We start from the raw sequence: 15604 nt of genomic DNA, 5'->3' as shown, positions 1-15604 counted from the left end.
TGAGCCAATCAGATTGCAGGAAAGGAGTGATCGTCAACGTTGAATTAGTGTGTGACTACAATTTAGTGTGACACGAATTCCCACAGGACGACAACACATGGCAGGACAAAGAATCGAAATATTTATATAGTTTACAAAAACCCAAATTTTACCGAAATATGGACAATAATATTTAAAGAACTACAATTGTATTGCAACGACATGACAAGTTGGTTGAACGCGACTAGTAGCTATCAGCGCTAGAATGGGGCACGAGGGCGGGGGTGGCGGCCGACCCGCCAACGACCTGGCCCGTGTCTAGGGTTGTGACTACGGACGGACGTTGCATGACGGACTCGTGCAGCTTGCGGTGGTGGGCGTCGCGCATCTGCAGCAGCAGCGGGTGCCGGCACGTCTCGATGACTTCACACACGTGGAGCACGAAGTCGTCGGGCGTCAAGTGGGCCAGCACCGCCGTGAAGGCGCCGCTCACGTCTTCGGCCAGACAGGTCTGTCCTAGGTTGCGGATGGCGACGTCGGCGGCGGCAAACAGCGCCAGCGCCACCACGTAGATACCTTCGATGCCCACGAGCATGCACACATCCCACGCCACGAGCAGCGTGTCATACCGTAGCTGGTTGTGCTCTCGATTCGCCTGGAGGGATACATCTGAAAAGAGAGTCGGGAACCACTTATATGCCAGTAAAAACACTGGCAGCCCCACGACTTCAAAGGTCGCTGCGAGCGCTGGCAAGTACATGCTAACCATGCTCTCTAGGGTGGCGCCCGTCTGGACGAGGGCGTTGGTCGAGTGCGCTTCCGAGTGGAAGATGGTCGGCAGCGCGCCGTGGACGAGGCCGTGCAGGAACTGGAACGATCTGTCGACGTCGTCGGCAAGCACTTGGAGCAGGACAAACGCGATGCCGTTCATTCCTTGCAGGTACGACGTGTGGCTGGATGAGATGGCCGCATCGACGTTCGAGCATGAGTGCGCAATGAACGCGCGGAGGACGGTGCCGAGGTTGGTCAGCCGGGTAGGGGGCGCGTCCACCGTGGACGCCGGCGCGCCGTCCGACGACGCGAGCCACGTCGCCGTGCGGGGGATATCCTTGAGCAGCTGGATTGTGTCCCTATAACGAGGGTGAGTAGTGAGTCCACAGACGAATGTACTAGTAATAACAACAATACACGTACTCGTCCGAGATGGGGGTCGTCGAGTACGCGGCGATCTCTTGGGCGGTCACAACTGGGTGGGGCAGAGCCCACGCGAAGATGGAGGGCCAGTAAAGTAGTCGGCAGGACGTGTGCTGCACGAGCAGTTGCAGCGCTTCCGTGTACCGTCCATGATGCTGGCAGAACATGAGGATCTCGACGACGTCCGCCGCGGCCAGGCGCGGAAGCGGCGAAGGGTGGTTCTGCGGTGGCTGGGGGTCGAAGATGAGCGACTGGGACTGCGCACTGCTCCGCTGGATGCCGTCGCCCCCGGACGGCGGAAAGAACGACAGCGGCGGCGTCCGGTGGGGGGGGTGCTGCTGGGTGGTGGTCGCTGCTGGAACATTTCGGCGGACGTGTGGCCTACTGAACGCCGACAGCGGATGACTAGTACTACTACTGCCCCCCGCGACGACATGTCCTTGGGCCAAATCGATCGCGTGCACCAGCGCCCCCATCCACTCGACCATGTCGTCGTCGCTGGCGGCTTGCAGCAGCAGACTCATCGACGCCGTCGTGAGGAGAAAGCAGTGCGGCCGACCGGACAGCACCGCGTGCACGAGCCGGACGGACGCGTGCCCGTCGCTCAACGACACCACCGTCGTGGACTTCAGCGCCGGTTTGTCGGTGGAGGTCGAGTCGGCGACGGCGGCATTGCCGGACTGCAGCAGCGCGTGGCCCCACTTGGCCAACGCCGCCGTCGATCCAGCAGCCGCAGGGCCTCCGAGTCTGGCGCACACGAACAGGTCGCCGTCGATCTCGCACGCCAGGTCCTTCCACCCCATGAGCGCTGTCCCGCGGGTGGTGAGCTTGAGCATGCTGCCGAGCGCGTCGTACGAGTGCTGCATCTTCAGCACGCCGACTTTGGGGCGACATCGGAGAAAGTGCACGGTCAGGGGGCACCTTGCCGAGTGGACACGCCGCCGCAACGTGGACATGTCATTGTCGGACGGGATCGAGCTGCCGTTGACGGCAATGAGGATGCTGCCTCGAGGCACTTGCTTCCCGCCCAAGTACATCGCTGTCTGCACGATCCAGTGGTGGCCGACATACCGACCGTGGTCGTGTGCAAGAAGGGCATGGATGTCTGAACGATGGAGGACCGCAAACTCAAGGATGTCGTCTTCTGATGACTCGGCGACGACGGTGATCCTGGCCGACGAAGGGGACGGTGACATGGCGCCGCCGCTGTAGCTGCGCGTTCGAAGGACACCTCGGTCACTCGGGGGCGAACAAGCTCCGCCTTTGGAGGCGAGCCGCAAGCGCGAGACCCACGCTTGCATTTCTTCATGTGAGTCCGCGTGCAGAAGCAGGAAGAACGACGTGGACGCAATCTGGAACGAATGCGGTCGGTTCGATAAGTACTCGTGTATAGGCTTGATGCTGCATTGCACCAATTCAAAGATGTGGTCGTTCTCGCTCGACTTCTTCTTCGAGCTTGAGAGGGCAAGCCCCGCGAACGCCTCGAGCATTCGCTTCTGCCCAGGCTTCTTCAAGGAGAAGTACTGCAGCACTTGCCCCGTCAAAACGAAGCGCCGTGTCTTCCACATATTCATGTTCTTTGCACGAATATGCAGGTTTCCTTCCATCTCCGTGTACGTCGACGACATTCCCGCGGCATGGTGGTGGAGTTCAAACCCTTCCATCCCAATTGCACAAGCAAGAAATCATTACCCGGCTAACCGGACTTTCAATAAATGATCATCCGGAAATATCCGGAAGACAAGCCCGGATTACGCGCGAGATCCATTTTCAAACATTCACATCAGCGCCGAGTCGCCGCCGTCATGCCCCAAGGGTCTTCTTGTGCTCCATCTCCATCGAGCCAAGCGCTCCGCAAATGCTTAATGGTATGTGGATCGTGCACCACGCCACCACGTGTGAACCGTCAGCACGATGCATGCTTGTGCGATAGAGGGACGACGACTTACTCAGAAAGGCCATCCCACACACACTTCTCGTGTCCAAAGGCATTAGAAGAGTATGGGATGACCTTTCTGAGTACTAATATGTCGGCCCCTTCATTGTTGACAGAGGAGTCTGCTGTCGTGAGGCCAAATACAATCCGTGTCAAGATCAGGTGACTGCATTCGCAGGACAACATAGAGGTAAAGCGTGAACGGGCAACGTGTGCAAGTAAGTATATGCTATATTATGAATACGAATACTAATGAAAAACTAACGAATCGGTATGCCTAGGCGGTGGGGGTTTTGTCGCCGCCGACCATGTTGGCAATGTCTTGGTGCACGTCGGCACCAATGGCCATGAGGTTGAACTTTTCGTGCAGGACCTTGAAAATAGACGGCCGCAAGAAGGCAGGCACGGTAGGTCCGACGCGAATGTTGCGGATGCCAAGCGACAGCAGCGTCAAGAGCACCACCACGGCCTTTTGCTCAAACCAGGACAGCACGATCGACAGCGGCAGGTCGTTCACGCCACACTGCAACGCCTGCGCCAGCGCCAGCGCGATCTGCACGGCCGAGTACGAGTCGTTGCACTGGCCCAAGTCGAGCAGCCGAGGGATGCCCGTGTCGCCAATGGTGCCCATGTCCAAGTGGTTGATGCGGAACTTGCCGCAGCCGACCGTGAGCACGACACTCGTGTCCGGCAACGCCTTGGCCAAGTCCGTGTAGTAGCTTCGCTCGCCTTCGTAGCCGTCACAGCCGCCGATGACGTAGAACCGGCTGATGTGGCCGTCGGTGACGGCTTGCAACACGGTCGCAGCCGCGCCGATCACAGTCTCCGAGCCCCACCCGACGTGGTACTTCTCCACCGTGTTGACAAACGGGTTGGCGGGGTAGTTGAACTTGAGATCCGCGTCGGTAAAGCCAACACCGGCCACGGCCTTGGCCAACAGAGGCGCGTACTGCCCGTCCTCCAAGTGCGGGATGTCTTGCCACCCCACGGCCCCAGCCGTGAAGAGCCGGTCCTTGTATTCCGTCTTGGGCTGCGTCAGGCAATTCGTGGTCATCAAGATCGACCCGGGAAAGTGGGCGAATTCAAGCGACTGGCGCTGCCAAGCAGCACCAAAGTGCCCGATCAAGTGCGGCGACGCACGCAACGCCGGGTACCCGTGCGCCGGGAGCAGCTCACCGTGGGTGTACACGTTGATATGCACGCCGTGGTCAGTCTTGTACGAGGCACAGGCTTCCAAGACATCGTGGAGCATCTTGAGGTCGTGGCCAGACACCAAGATGCACTTGCCAGGACGAGGCACCGAGGTGGCGATACCCGGGGACTGGGCTCCGTATGTGTTGTTACTCTCATGCAAGAGGGCGAGGGCCGTGAGGTTCACTTGGCCGCACTTCATGAGCATGTCCACGACCTTGTCCACCTTCCCTGCCTCCGGAGACCACAGGAACGCAAATGCTTCATGGATAAAGTGGTAAATCTCGGGCTTCTCGTTGCCAAACTGGAACGAGTGGTCCGTGTACGCCGCCAGACCCTTGAGCCCGTACACGAGCATCTCCTGCAGCCCCACGAGCGCGTCGTTGCGGCCGGCGCGGAGACGCGAGAGCACACCCACCTTCTTCCCACTCGCGACCAGCTCCTCAATGTCCACCACGTTGGCGTCCGTGCGCTTCCACGGCACCGCGCGGGGGGTCACGCCATGCGCCTTGCACACTGTCGCATATTCCTGGCTCAACGTGTCCGTGAAGGCCTTGGTTTGCTGGATGAACGTCACGAACCGCGTCGCGTCGAAGTTGACGTTGGTCAGCGTCGAGAAGAGCGCCACAAGAGAAAACCGGTCCACTTCCGTCAGCGACGTCACGTCCGGGTCCACCACGCGGATATGGTGCGCATACCAGCTCAAGTGTTTGAGATGGTCGACGAGCAGATCTTGGAGCGCTGCGACGGTGGGCGTCTTCCCGCACACGCCGATCTTGGTGCACCCGATGCCTTGGTTGGTTTGGCCGCACTGGAAGCAGAACATGGCGCAGTCCCCGACCACGTCGCTAATGGGAGTGTCCTCCTTCTTGGACTGCACCTTTTGCTGGTATTGCAGCGCGTTTTCGTGATCCAAACACGATGAAAAGGCTTCGATTTGCCATCGTCCAGACGCCTTCATTTCATCGACAGTTTCCATCTCCGAGCCCAATGTGCTCTTGTGACTTGCTTGCAAAGCTGCTTCGATCGCCGCTTCGTGGAATTCTGGGATCGTGCCGCCGATCCCGCAGTAAAAGTACACGCCCTGGTTGTCCAAGTACTCGGCCACGGACGTGGGAAAGTCACGGATCAACGTCACGGGTGTCACGAACGAAGCGCCGTCATGCGAGCACGCGGGGGCAAGCTCCAACAACCCACGGTTCACGTATGTGTCCAGTTCATTTTGAAACAAAAAGTCCTTGGAAGCATGGCGAATGCCAAAGTAGAGGCGAATCTTGCTCACGATGGCGTTGTGGTCTTGGTGGTACGCGCGATGTTGCAGCAGCGCACGGAAGAACGAGATACCCGTGCCAAGCGCCACGCCAAGAATAGGTGTTTCCAACGACTCTGGCACTTTAAAGTACCCGCGACTGATTTGGGCCGTTACGAGCGCGTCCGTCTTGAGGTGGGACATGTACCCCGCGGCGGCACCAGTGAATGTCTTGAGCGGGGACTTGCTGGATTGCCACTTGGCCACCATGTACACAATCTGGACGTGGCGGGGAAGCATGAGGGGGCTAGAGCACACCGAGTAATACCGAGGAGGAAGGATGGGAACGTTGCCCAAAATGTGCTCGAGGCCCACTTGGATCGAAGGGTACAGTTCCAACACATCCACGAGGGTAAATGGAATGCGACTGGCAGGGTTCGTCCCCACGTATTGGGAGTACGCGTTGCCGGCAGTCATGTCTTCCGCCAAGTGCTCCAACTCTGTGGCTTCTTTCTTGTCCGTGCAAAGCGCCGACAAACCTTCAAGGAACGACCGCGATGGCGGCGACGATAAGTCGAGGTGATCGCGAAGCAGCACTTGCAACTTCACGGGATCAGTGGGCAGGCCCGTGGAATTCGCCAACGCAGATAGGTGCACCGTAGTGCTCAAGTCCAAGTGCATGCGACGAGCCAACCGCAGCACCAGGTCGTCCGAGTTGACGTGGGCCACCTGGATGTGGTCGCCCAACTCGTACGTGACTCGAGGGGGCAGCTCCAACGTCAAGAGGTATGAAGGGCGTTCGTATCCCACAGGGGTGAGCAATGTGTTGGAGACGACGCGGAACGCATCAAAGCCAGGAATGGTGCGCGGGGCGGACTCGACGTCCTTGGTGGGGTAGCTGATGCCATATTGCACTGGCAACGTCATCTTGCCATGACCTCCGAGCAACTTGACCCACAACGATTGGACCCAGGGCCGGAAGCTGGTTTCGTGGCCGCTGTCGGCCTGTTCGTCGCCGAGGCCGAGGGGCACAAGGCGTTCTCCCCCCAACGCTTCCAGCTGGGCGTCGAGTTGCTTCCCGGCATTGTTGAAGTTGGACTTGGTGGCGCTGTTGCCCAACCCAAACACGGCAAACTTGGTGGTAGTAAACTTGGCAGTCGTGGTTTGGAGGTAGTCCCACGTGCGGGTAAAGTTGCTCGGGAACTCGCCATTGTAAAACGTCGACGTGAGGAACACAATCACGTCTTCGTGTACGAGGTCTGCATGGTCAAAGTCGTCAGCGGCCACCAGGCGGGGCGAGAGACCGCGGGCCGTCGCGAACGAGTGCACGATCTTCGCAAACGATTCGGTGGTGCCGGTCTGGGAACCGTACAAGATCAACATGGTCGAGGGAATTAAAAAGTGAGACCACTGGGGCGAGTCGGCGGGGTGCGAACTTGAACGGGCGCAAAAATGCCGCACTAAACACCTCAAATCGTTGAATTCCCCTGATCCAGTGGGAAAAGTCGGGGGCACCAGCCAAAACACAACTCACCGTGGCGAATTTCCACCTTGCACTTCCTGGCTTTCGACTCTACTGCGCTCCGATTGGCCAGTGCGCCAATTGTGAACTAAACTCTCGCTGGATGGTCCGGATAATACCTGGAACTGCGTTGCTCTGTCCGCTGAATGCACATGGACACGCTCCGGTTACGTGATTGGTCAAGTGTGAACTAAACTCCCTTACAGCACCGAGATCAATGCGATAACGTCATTCATCTCCTGTCGATCCTCCTCGATACTGTACGTTGCTGCCGTACTGTATTGGTCAATATCTCCCGTACAGATCAGGCAATTTGCTACGTAGTACTACTGTACTACGTATTACTGGTATATGCGGATGCTGTTTGATGGTGATCTTCCGAACACAAGCATTCACATGTCATATTGTAGGTACAGTACTGTATCGAACTGATCTTAGGCATGTCCAAGCCTCTCCATGACTTGGCGTTGTGATCTCATCCGACAATCCAAACACCGACTATACATACTAGTATATTATATATACCAGGTACAGAGTCTCCTGTCACGTTAAGCTGTTGATATTCTACGACCTTGTAATGCAATCGTTGAGTCATCACTCCAACTTTAGCAGCAACCAGTGCGTTCGAAATATAACGTTACTTAACGTTACTAGTCCAAAGACCAGGGCGGTAACACGACCGACCGTGGCTACATAGCAGGATGGTATAGGAAACGAACGTTAAAAGATGGACGTTGATACAACCGCGGCGGCGTCCGACGACACTGGCACGAGATCATGGAACATGTCAAAGTCGATCCAGACGCCGTTGGTCTGTGGGTGGCGCTTGACGCATCGAGCAAACATGTGGTCCCACACAATGTCGGTCAGTTGGTACGAGTGCCGCGCCTGGGCCGTGTTGGACGTGGTGCTGTCTTCGCCTTCGAGGATCACGACCACCTCCATATTGGTCTTTTCAAAGTGCCGCTCGATGGAGGTCCGCGTCACGGGCGTGGCCACCTGCGGGGAGTCGGCGTCGCGGTTGCCGTTGTCGTGGTCCACGGCGCGTTGCAGCGGGTCCGGGTACGCTGGGGTGGTGGTCGCGTTGTACGAAGACGGCCGGCATTCTGGCGGAAAGAGGGGGCTCCACTGATCGATGCGATGGACGACCAGTTGCGGCATCGCCATGAGCAAGTACGACCCGAGGTCGTCGTCTGGTTGCTGCAGGCGCATGCTGTGCGTCTGGAAGAGGCCGCCGCCGTCGTCGTCGACTTGGTCTCGCACGGCGTAGCATCGGACATGCGCTTCCACGAGCTAGACACGACATCATTCATGTGGACTAGACTATGGCCACACACCTGGTGCTTGCGGCGCTCGCATACTTGAAAGATGAAGTAATACTCGCCTCGGATGCGACGAATCACGGCGTTGGTCGTGAACACGATGGACTGGGCTCGTGTCTACGAAGCATGACCTTGAGATGGGATAATAATCATGTCAGGATATCGCACTCACCGACGCGCGGGAAAAATGGATGAAGAACATCCCCACCATCAGCGCATTGATGAATATGCCAGAGAAGCTCTACACATGCATCGATAAGGATGATAAACCAACGTCCTTGGGAGAGTCAGCGCACCTCCAACGTCAAAAGCAGCGCCATGGACCCACAGCCGCCGTAGAAGATGTCGTCTGTCGGCGCACCATACCCGATGGTCATCTTCGACTCCGATGAGAGATCCAGAAACATGGAGATTGCGTACGTACAATCGTCTCGATCGAAAAGATGTACGCTTCCGTGAGCGTTTTGATCCCGACGTTGCATTTGGCATCGTTGTACGACACCACCAAGTACAAGCATGCAAAGACGAACGTCACGAGCACGTACGACACGACGACGCCCGAGATCAACGTCGGCGTCTTCACGTTAATCACAGTATGGTACAGATCGTTCCAGTAGATCTGCTTCCAGTTGCCACCCGTGCGCGCAATGCTACCATCACAACATCCATGACATCGAATCCAATGACTTTCATCCTCCGTACTTGAGGATGCCGCGAGACGTGTTGCCAGGATTCGGGCGACTTCGCGTCCGCAGTAGCGGCTTCCCAGACCGATCGACAAAGCGAGGTCTCGGTGGCATCGCACTCTTCTTGAGGCATTGCGGCAGCAAGAAGTTGTCGCCGCCGTCGTCCATTATATTTCCAGAATTCAGAATTGGGTTGGCCGCCACTAATAGTGTAACCTTCTTCATGTGCGTATCCGGAATCCGCTTAATTATCCGTATTCCTACTACTTGCGCGCGTAGATCACTTTCAAATTTCGAGGCACAAGACAACATTCAACGTGGGTATTCGAGACATAAGGTTACAGTTCGACAGTGTTGTTGGACTTTTGCAGCAGGGCGTCGCGCCGCATCTGCCGGATGATCCCGTGCAGACTCTGCACGGAATTCTGGACGCTGGCGTCTCCCATGAGCGTCTGGACCCGCGGGTGGGTGAGGTGGTCTTCCACGGCCATGACCATGGCGACAAACGCCTCGTCGCCGACCCACGGCGTCGCTAGCGTCGGTTCCACAGGCATGGGGATATCGTTCAGGAGCGACGTCGGCGGTCCATGGAGCAGGTCGTCGATCTCTCGCTGGATCTCGTCACGCAACACCCGCGAGTCGTTGTCGTCGATGGCCATCCACTCGACAATCTCGGTCGAAATCTCGCCGTACGTGCTGCTCACCGAGATGCAGCTCAGCATCGCACACATGTCGTGCACAATATGACACTCCTTGTGGTCCCCCAGTCGGTCCAAGCTTGGCACCCATGTCGACGCCGCCCACGTGTTCTGGATCACTGTCCGGGGCACCGCGTCCCACGCCGCTTTGATCGCCAGCATCGCGTCGTACACGTGCGGGGACCGTCCAAACTGGAGACCCGCCGAGCCTTTAGGCATGCTCCGCGCCCGCTGCTCCAGCTCCAGACGCTTGCTGTCTGGCAGCGACAGCACGGCAATCAGGTCCGAGAACACGGCGTTCTTGAACTCTTTCTTGAGGGCGTCCACGATGCCCATGTTGAGTGGCTGGTACCTCGACCCCATATTCATCGGCACAAACGCGGCGCTCACGTTGTCCAGGTTGAACTCGTGGTACGGGGCGCCGTGCTCGAGCAGCAGCAGCACCGGCTCGGTCGTGCGCGCCTTCACTTCGGGTAGAAACACTTGGTGCACCCAGTGGTTGAACACCGTCGCGTCCATCCACGCCTTGATCTGCGGCATGTAGTGCACCGGCAGGCTCTTGAACCCGACCGACGACAGCGGCGCCTTCTCCTTGCCTACCATGAGCAGCGGCACCTTGTGCGTACCCGTGGCGTTGACGCACACAACCAGCGACACGCGCTCCATCTTGCGCTGCTGCACCTCGGCGCTCTCGAACGGACACAAAATATTGTATGAAGGCACGAGCTGGTAGAACAGCGACGTCTCGCACATGTTGTAGATGCGGTCGGGGCTGTAGTGCAGGATCTTGTCGCGCAGCTGCTTGAGCTGCAGCTGCATGTCCAGCGGCGTTACGTACGCCGTCGGGTGGTTGTGGCTGCTCGTGATGTGGTAGCGCGACGCAAACTTGCTGTACCATGCCTGCGACGGCTTGAAGTCGCACGCGGGGTACTTGTCCGCGAGGTCCTTGGCTTTGCGCTGGATCATCGTCGGCGGCACGATCACGTTGCGCGACTGGAGCGCCGCGATCCATCCGTAAAGCTCTGCATCGAACGACGCCGACGACATGTCCGAGGTCGAGGTCGGGGCTAAGTCGGCCGAACTGGTTCCCGCGAGCCCGATGGACGACGAGGCGGACGCGGCGGCGACGACGGCCGACGTGGTCGAGGACGCGAACGACGGTTTGCGCTTGGACACGTTCGTCGATGCCATGGATGGAAGGCCGTTGGTCACGCGCTCGACGATCTTGTCCTTTTTGTGCAGCAGTTGGCGAATCGCTGCCTCCGTGATGTTGTACCGCCGGCCGAGTTCAACTTTCTTGAGCGTCGGGTCTCTCTCCACGGCCCGAATGATGTCCATGCGCTGCTTGTCGTTGAGGCGCAACTTGCCCTTGCGGCCGCCACGCCCCCCGCCGCCTGTACTACTGGTCGTCGGCGGCACGGAGATGGGATTAGGCAGTTGTTGCACGGGCAACGTCGGATGCAAGTTCATGAACGAGTCTTCCATCGAATGCATGTTGCCGGTTCGATGGTCCTTGGATGGATCGTCTGCCGATGTCGGGTTCGACTTGAGGTACCGGTCGAGGATCACGTCCTTCTTCTGGAGCAACTGACGGATCGCCGCTTCCGTGATGTTATATCGCCGCCCGAGCTCTACGTTTTTCAGCGTCGGGTCCCGCTCCACGGCGCGGATGATGTCGACGCGCTGCTGGTCATTGAGCCGGTGGCGCTCCTTCTTGCCAATGCCAGAAGCTGGTTTCCCGTCGTGGTGCTTCGCCCCACTTGCTTCGGACATGGGAAAACTTCGGGGAATTTGACCACCACCTACTTCGACGGCATACAATTCCGAGTAATTTTATTGCGATCGAATAAAAATACACCGCATTCGCCACCCAAATTCGAAATTTTAAACCGAAGATGCATCCACGACTTTGATTGGCTCTTCACACTATTTACAGATCATCCACTTCGCTCGAAGAAAAAAAGAATATCACACTATTAATTTTGGACCAATCCCTGTACACTGTACAGTAACGCGAAATGGTGACGACAATTTTAATTAGAAATCACACTATTTCCTGACAACTTGGTCAAAATACACTCACAGGCACATCGTTCATCGAGTCCGCGGGGGCGGCGCGGAGGTCGTGGAACTTGTCGAAGTCGATGTGTGCGCCGTTCGTCACGGGGTCTCGACTCACGCAGCGGGCAAACGTATGGTTCCATGACATGTCGTGTGCTGTATAGGAGAAGCGTGCCTGAACGACGACACGTGACATGTTCAGGGACCGACTGAACGACCTGCGAGCGTACGTACCTGCATGGTGTTGCCAGTGGTGCTGTCGGTTCCTTCAAGGATAACGACAACTTCCAGTTCTGATCGACGTAGATGACGCTCAATTTGCGCTTGCGTCGGTTTGGTTGGCTCCACAGCGTCCGCGTGGTAATCCCGGTTCCCATTCTCGTGATCGATTGCTCGTTGCGATGGATCTGTGGTGAACAAGCGCCGTCATCAGGACGCACTACGACATACGTGGACACGTTATTACCTGGGAACGCAGGACACGTCGTGGCATGGTACTCGTCGGGAAGGCATTCCCGAGGGAAGAATGGGCTCCACGGGTCAATTCTATGGACCTACCGAAGAAACTTCAAAACTGAAACCGTCATTTCTGAAAACTGACCACAACTTGGGGAAGCGCCATGAGAAGGAACGCGCCGATGTCGTCGTCTGGTTGCTGGATTCGCATGTGGTGGGTCTGGAAGAGCGCTTCTTCCGTGCACCCGTCCTCGCCGCTGACTTCATGGCGCACGGCGTAGCATCGCACATGCGCTTCCGCCAACTACATGCATATTCAGTATCATCACGGACGTTGCAGCACACCTGATGCTTTCTCCGCTCGCATACTTGGAACATAAAGTAGTAGTCGCCTCGAATCCTTCGGATCACTGCGAAGTTCGTAAAGATGATCGAACATGCTCGTGTCTAAAGCAATGAAGATCAGGTATCGATAGGGCAGGGACGGGAACGTACGGTAGCGCGGGAGAAGCGCACGAAGAACATGCCAATGCACACGGCGTCGAGGAAGATGCCGGAGAAGGATTCAAGGGTGAGGATCACCGCCATGGACCCACATCCGCCGTAGAAGATATCGTTCGAGGGCGCGCCATACCCAATCGTCATCTAAAACGACTTGTATAAAGCACAAGAAAGGACAGATTATGATGGACGAACAATGGTCTCGACGGAGAAGATGTACGCTTCCATGATGGTCGTGATGCCGACGTTGCACGTGGGGTCGTTCACAGACACGTAGCGGTAGCACAGCGCAAAGAGGAAGATCACGAGCGAATACTAGTACATAGCAAGGACATGTCAACATCACATGGATAGCGCTCGTCGTTACCGCGGCGAAGACACCAATAATGACGCGGCTCGTGCGGGTGTTGATGATGGTGTGGAAGAGGTCGTCCCAATAGATCTTGCGCCAGTTTCCGCCTGACCGCCTGATGCTACAATGCCCCGCATGAAGAAGGTTCAATGTCGACGATGGGCTCGTACTTGTACGATCCGACCGGGACATCCAGGAGCAACTTGCCGCTCTCACCGACCACGGGTTCCCCTCGTCCGACGACGCGCGCGATGGGTTTGGGAGGTGCGTTGTCCAGACTTTCCATGCCTTTGCTCATATCCACGCGCCTGTGCAGCAGTGGACTCTTCTCTCGATGCGGCATTCTTGGCGACTGCTCCTTCGTCGATATCGACAACTCTTGGTGAAACGGACCGATCTTGGCATACAAATATCTAGGTTATTTTGAAGGTGAATGTAGAATTGGGCGGCACTGTTTCGCCTGATTCACGACGTCCAAGAGCTCATATAATACTTTACATTTAATGAATAATACATTAAGACTAAGTAAAGTACATGTTTTTAATATATTATACACAGGATGTCATGGAAGACTCTGTCGTGCGCTCCTACTGTACACATGGGATCTTGACGTGGCTACTCCGCCGTTATGTTGGCGCTTCTGGGAGTAATTCCTTTACAGTAGCGTTAATCAGAATATATCGTGCCTTCACATCCATTCATTCGGATGATCAGGTCGTCAATGACGTTATATCAAAAACTTCTCTGTTAATTAATATAATATTGGGTTTTGCAGGTAGATATCCTCGATTATATGACAAGGCATGGAGGCTGCACGATAACTACAAGTAGATAGATATACACGGTTTACGAAACAAATACGAAACAATTTCAATGCAGTCACGAAACATTTTGTTTCGTAAAACGGAAGTATCGATTTTCCTTTATGCTGGATTTTGTAAGGTGCTTCAAGTATAGAAAAGTACCACTGATTTACGAAACTTTCACGAAACACTGGATTAAAGTATACTCAGCGTGAGTTGAAGGATTTTGAAACGCACAAATTCAAGTTCTTTAGGCGTCACAAATGCATGGCGATATCGTCTCAAGTTGGAGGTTTGCGTCATTCTTAGTGTCCAAGGACTGGCTAACGTCAAGCGTATGAATACAACATTGCCTGAACTACTGTACTGGTTGGTGGCTTATGCATGGGAAAGGTGTACCCATCTACGACTAACGTTAAGGCAAAAATGGTTCCTTATACCAACAGCTACCCAACACGCGTTAATGGAACAGTATGGCGTTAACGTTAGTAGGACCAGGAGCCACGATAATGTTAGCTTGGGGGCGTTGTGGAAGGCTGCCTCTCCTCCATCTTTTCACCATAAGCTTAGTGCAACTCGCAATCCTCTCACCTCCATTCGCCATACCGTACTCGTCGAACTCGCCGTGCCTCACTCAAGGGAATAGGATAAAAACGTGTGGCCACTTGACTTTTTACTGGTGGTCACCGAAAATGTCATGTGTTGTTGTTTTGCTCGTGGTTAAACTGTGGAACTTACTGTTAACGAGAATTGCTTGGGCATCCTTATACGTATCGACGCGTAGGCATTCGAACTGTATGGTATGACCAGCACTACAGCTCACAAAGTACACTCTAATACGGTTACAATACCTTCGCAAAGATATAGGGCCCACGGTTTGTTTGCTTGTTTTACGTTAGCTAGCACCAACATATTTCGAAGTAAAAATTAACATGAAATCTTGTCCAGTTATTCACAATGTAATCGACCAAATTCTCGCTTGTTACCGATAGTATGTTGCCACTTGCATCGTCCAAGCCACTGTCTTGGATGATGGTTGACTTCATGTTGGCAACACGACAACTTCGTCGAATTGACTCGTGGCTCGGCTCGATTCACGCCGCTTATTTGAGGCTTCGATTAAGTAGGTCCAGCCCCCAACAAGTACCTTGTCAACATACAGTCTTTGAGTTGGTCTTGCTGTAGTGCATGCGAAGTTCTAAGGTAGTGCATCGATTTTCTGGACGGTTTCTGATCACAGTATTGGTCATTTTTCAAACCTTCATAGCTTCGCTGTCATATCGAATTTTTATATTCTACGATTATGTCCTGAATATATAATTCAAGCAGAATTTTATGGTGTTAATCCAAATGTGAAAAGAAACACTTCATGATTTGTAGGCAATTTAAATACAGCAAATAAGAAATCTCATGACTTTCTAACGACATCCAAATCTGGACGGCCAACATATCTTGACATTTGTATACTGTTAATATAATTTACATTAAAATACTTCTGATTTCTAAGGACCAAACTATAAAATTGCCTACGGCGAAAACAATAAAAATTCACAAAATATAAAAGAATGAATGAATAAAAATTCAATTGGACTTTTTGCGCTTAACATTTGGCTTTCTGGTTGGCTTGGAAGCGTTCGTGTGCAAGCCTTCCTTC

At 55.1% G+C, this 15604-nt stretch overlaps 4 protein-coding genes across 5 annotated transcripts; all 4 read right to left on the bottom strand.

Annotated features, from left to right (window-relative positions):
- Positions 1–103: 103 nt before the first annotated feature.
- H257_15380 (hypothetical protein) lies at positions 104–2844 on the bottom strand. Its single transcript, XM_009843472.1, has 2 exons — positions 1174–2844; positions 104–1109 (listed from the first exon to the last, which is right to left on the bottom strand). The coding sequence occupies exons 1-2, from the start codon at positions 2835–2837 to the stop codon at positions 224–226; spliced, it is 2550 nt and encodes an 849-aa protein (XP_009841774.1). The 5' UTR covers positions 2838–2844; the 3' UTR covers positions 104–223.
- Positions 2845–3386: 542 nt separating this feature from the next.
- H257_15379 (hydroxylamine reductase) lies at positions 3387–6932 on the bottom strand (the record flags this gene model as incomplete). The annotated part of the gene is made up of 1 exon (XM_009843471.1): positions 3387–6932. The coding sequence occupies one exon, from the start codon at positions 6930–6932 to the stop codon at positions 3387–3389; it is 3546 nt and encodes a 1181-aa protein (XP_009841773.1).
- Positions 6933–7678: 746 nt separating this feature from the next.
- On the bottom strand, positions 7679–9317 carry H257_15378 (hypothetical protein). The gene is made up of 6 exons (XM_009843470.1): positions 9096–9317; positions 8818–9043; positions 8690–8770; positions 8566–8634; positions 8409–8510; positions 7679–8364 (listed from the first exon to the last, which is right to left on the bottom strand). Exons 1-6 carry the CDS (start codon positions 9302–9304, stop codon positions 7792–7794), a joined length of 1260 nt encoding a protein of 419 aa, XP_009841772.1. The 5' UTR covers positions 9305–9317; the 3' UTR covers positions 7679–7791.
- A 2479-nt stretch (positions 9318–11796) lies between these two features.
- H257_15377 lies at positions 11797–13544 on the bottom strand. 2 transcript variants are annotated; one of them, XM_009843468.1, is made up of 9 exons: positions 13318–13544; positions 13163–13268; positions 12991–13110; positions 12790–12939; positions 12640–12741; positions 12440–12598; positions 12305–12392; positions 12073–12245; positions 11797–12013 (listed from the first exon to the last, which is right to left on the bottom strand). In XM_009843468.1, the coding sequence occupies exons 1-9, from the start codon at positions 13488–13490 to the stop codon at positions 11846–11848; spliced, it is 1239 nt and encodes a 412-aa protein (XP_009841770.1). In that variant the 5' UTR covers positions 13491–13544; the 3' UTR covers positions 11797–11845. The 2 variants fall into 2 exon arrangements, with proteins under 2 accessions (XP_009841770.1, XP_009841771.1); XM_009843469.1 differs by having other exon boundaries at positions 12073–12392.
- Between the last annotated feature and the right edge of the window lie 2060 nt (positions 13545–15604).

Source organism: Aphanomyces astaci (genome assembly GCF_000520075.1).
Source record: "Aphanomyces astaci strain APO3 unplaced genomic scaffold supercont1.69, whole genome shotgun sequence".
Classification (NCBI taxonomy): domain Eukaryota; phylum Oomycota; class Saprolegniomycetes; order Saprolegniales; family Verrucalvaceae; genus Aphanomyces; species Aphanomyces astaci.
Note: the sequence above shows the minus strand (reverse complement) of the source record. Positions and strands in the feature narration are given on the sequence as shown.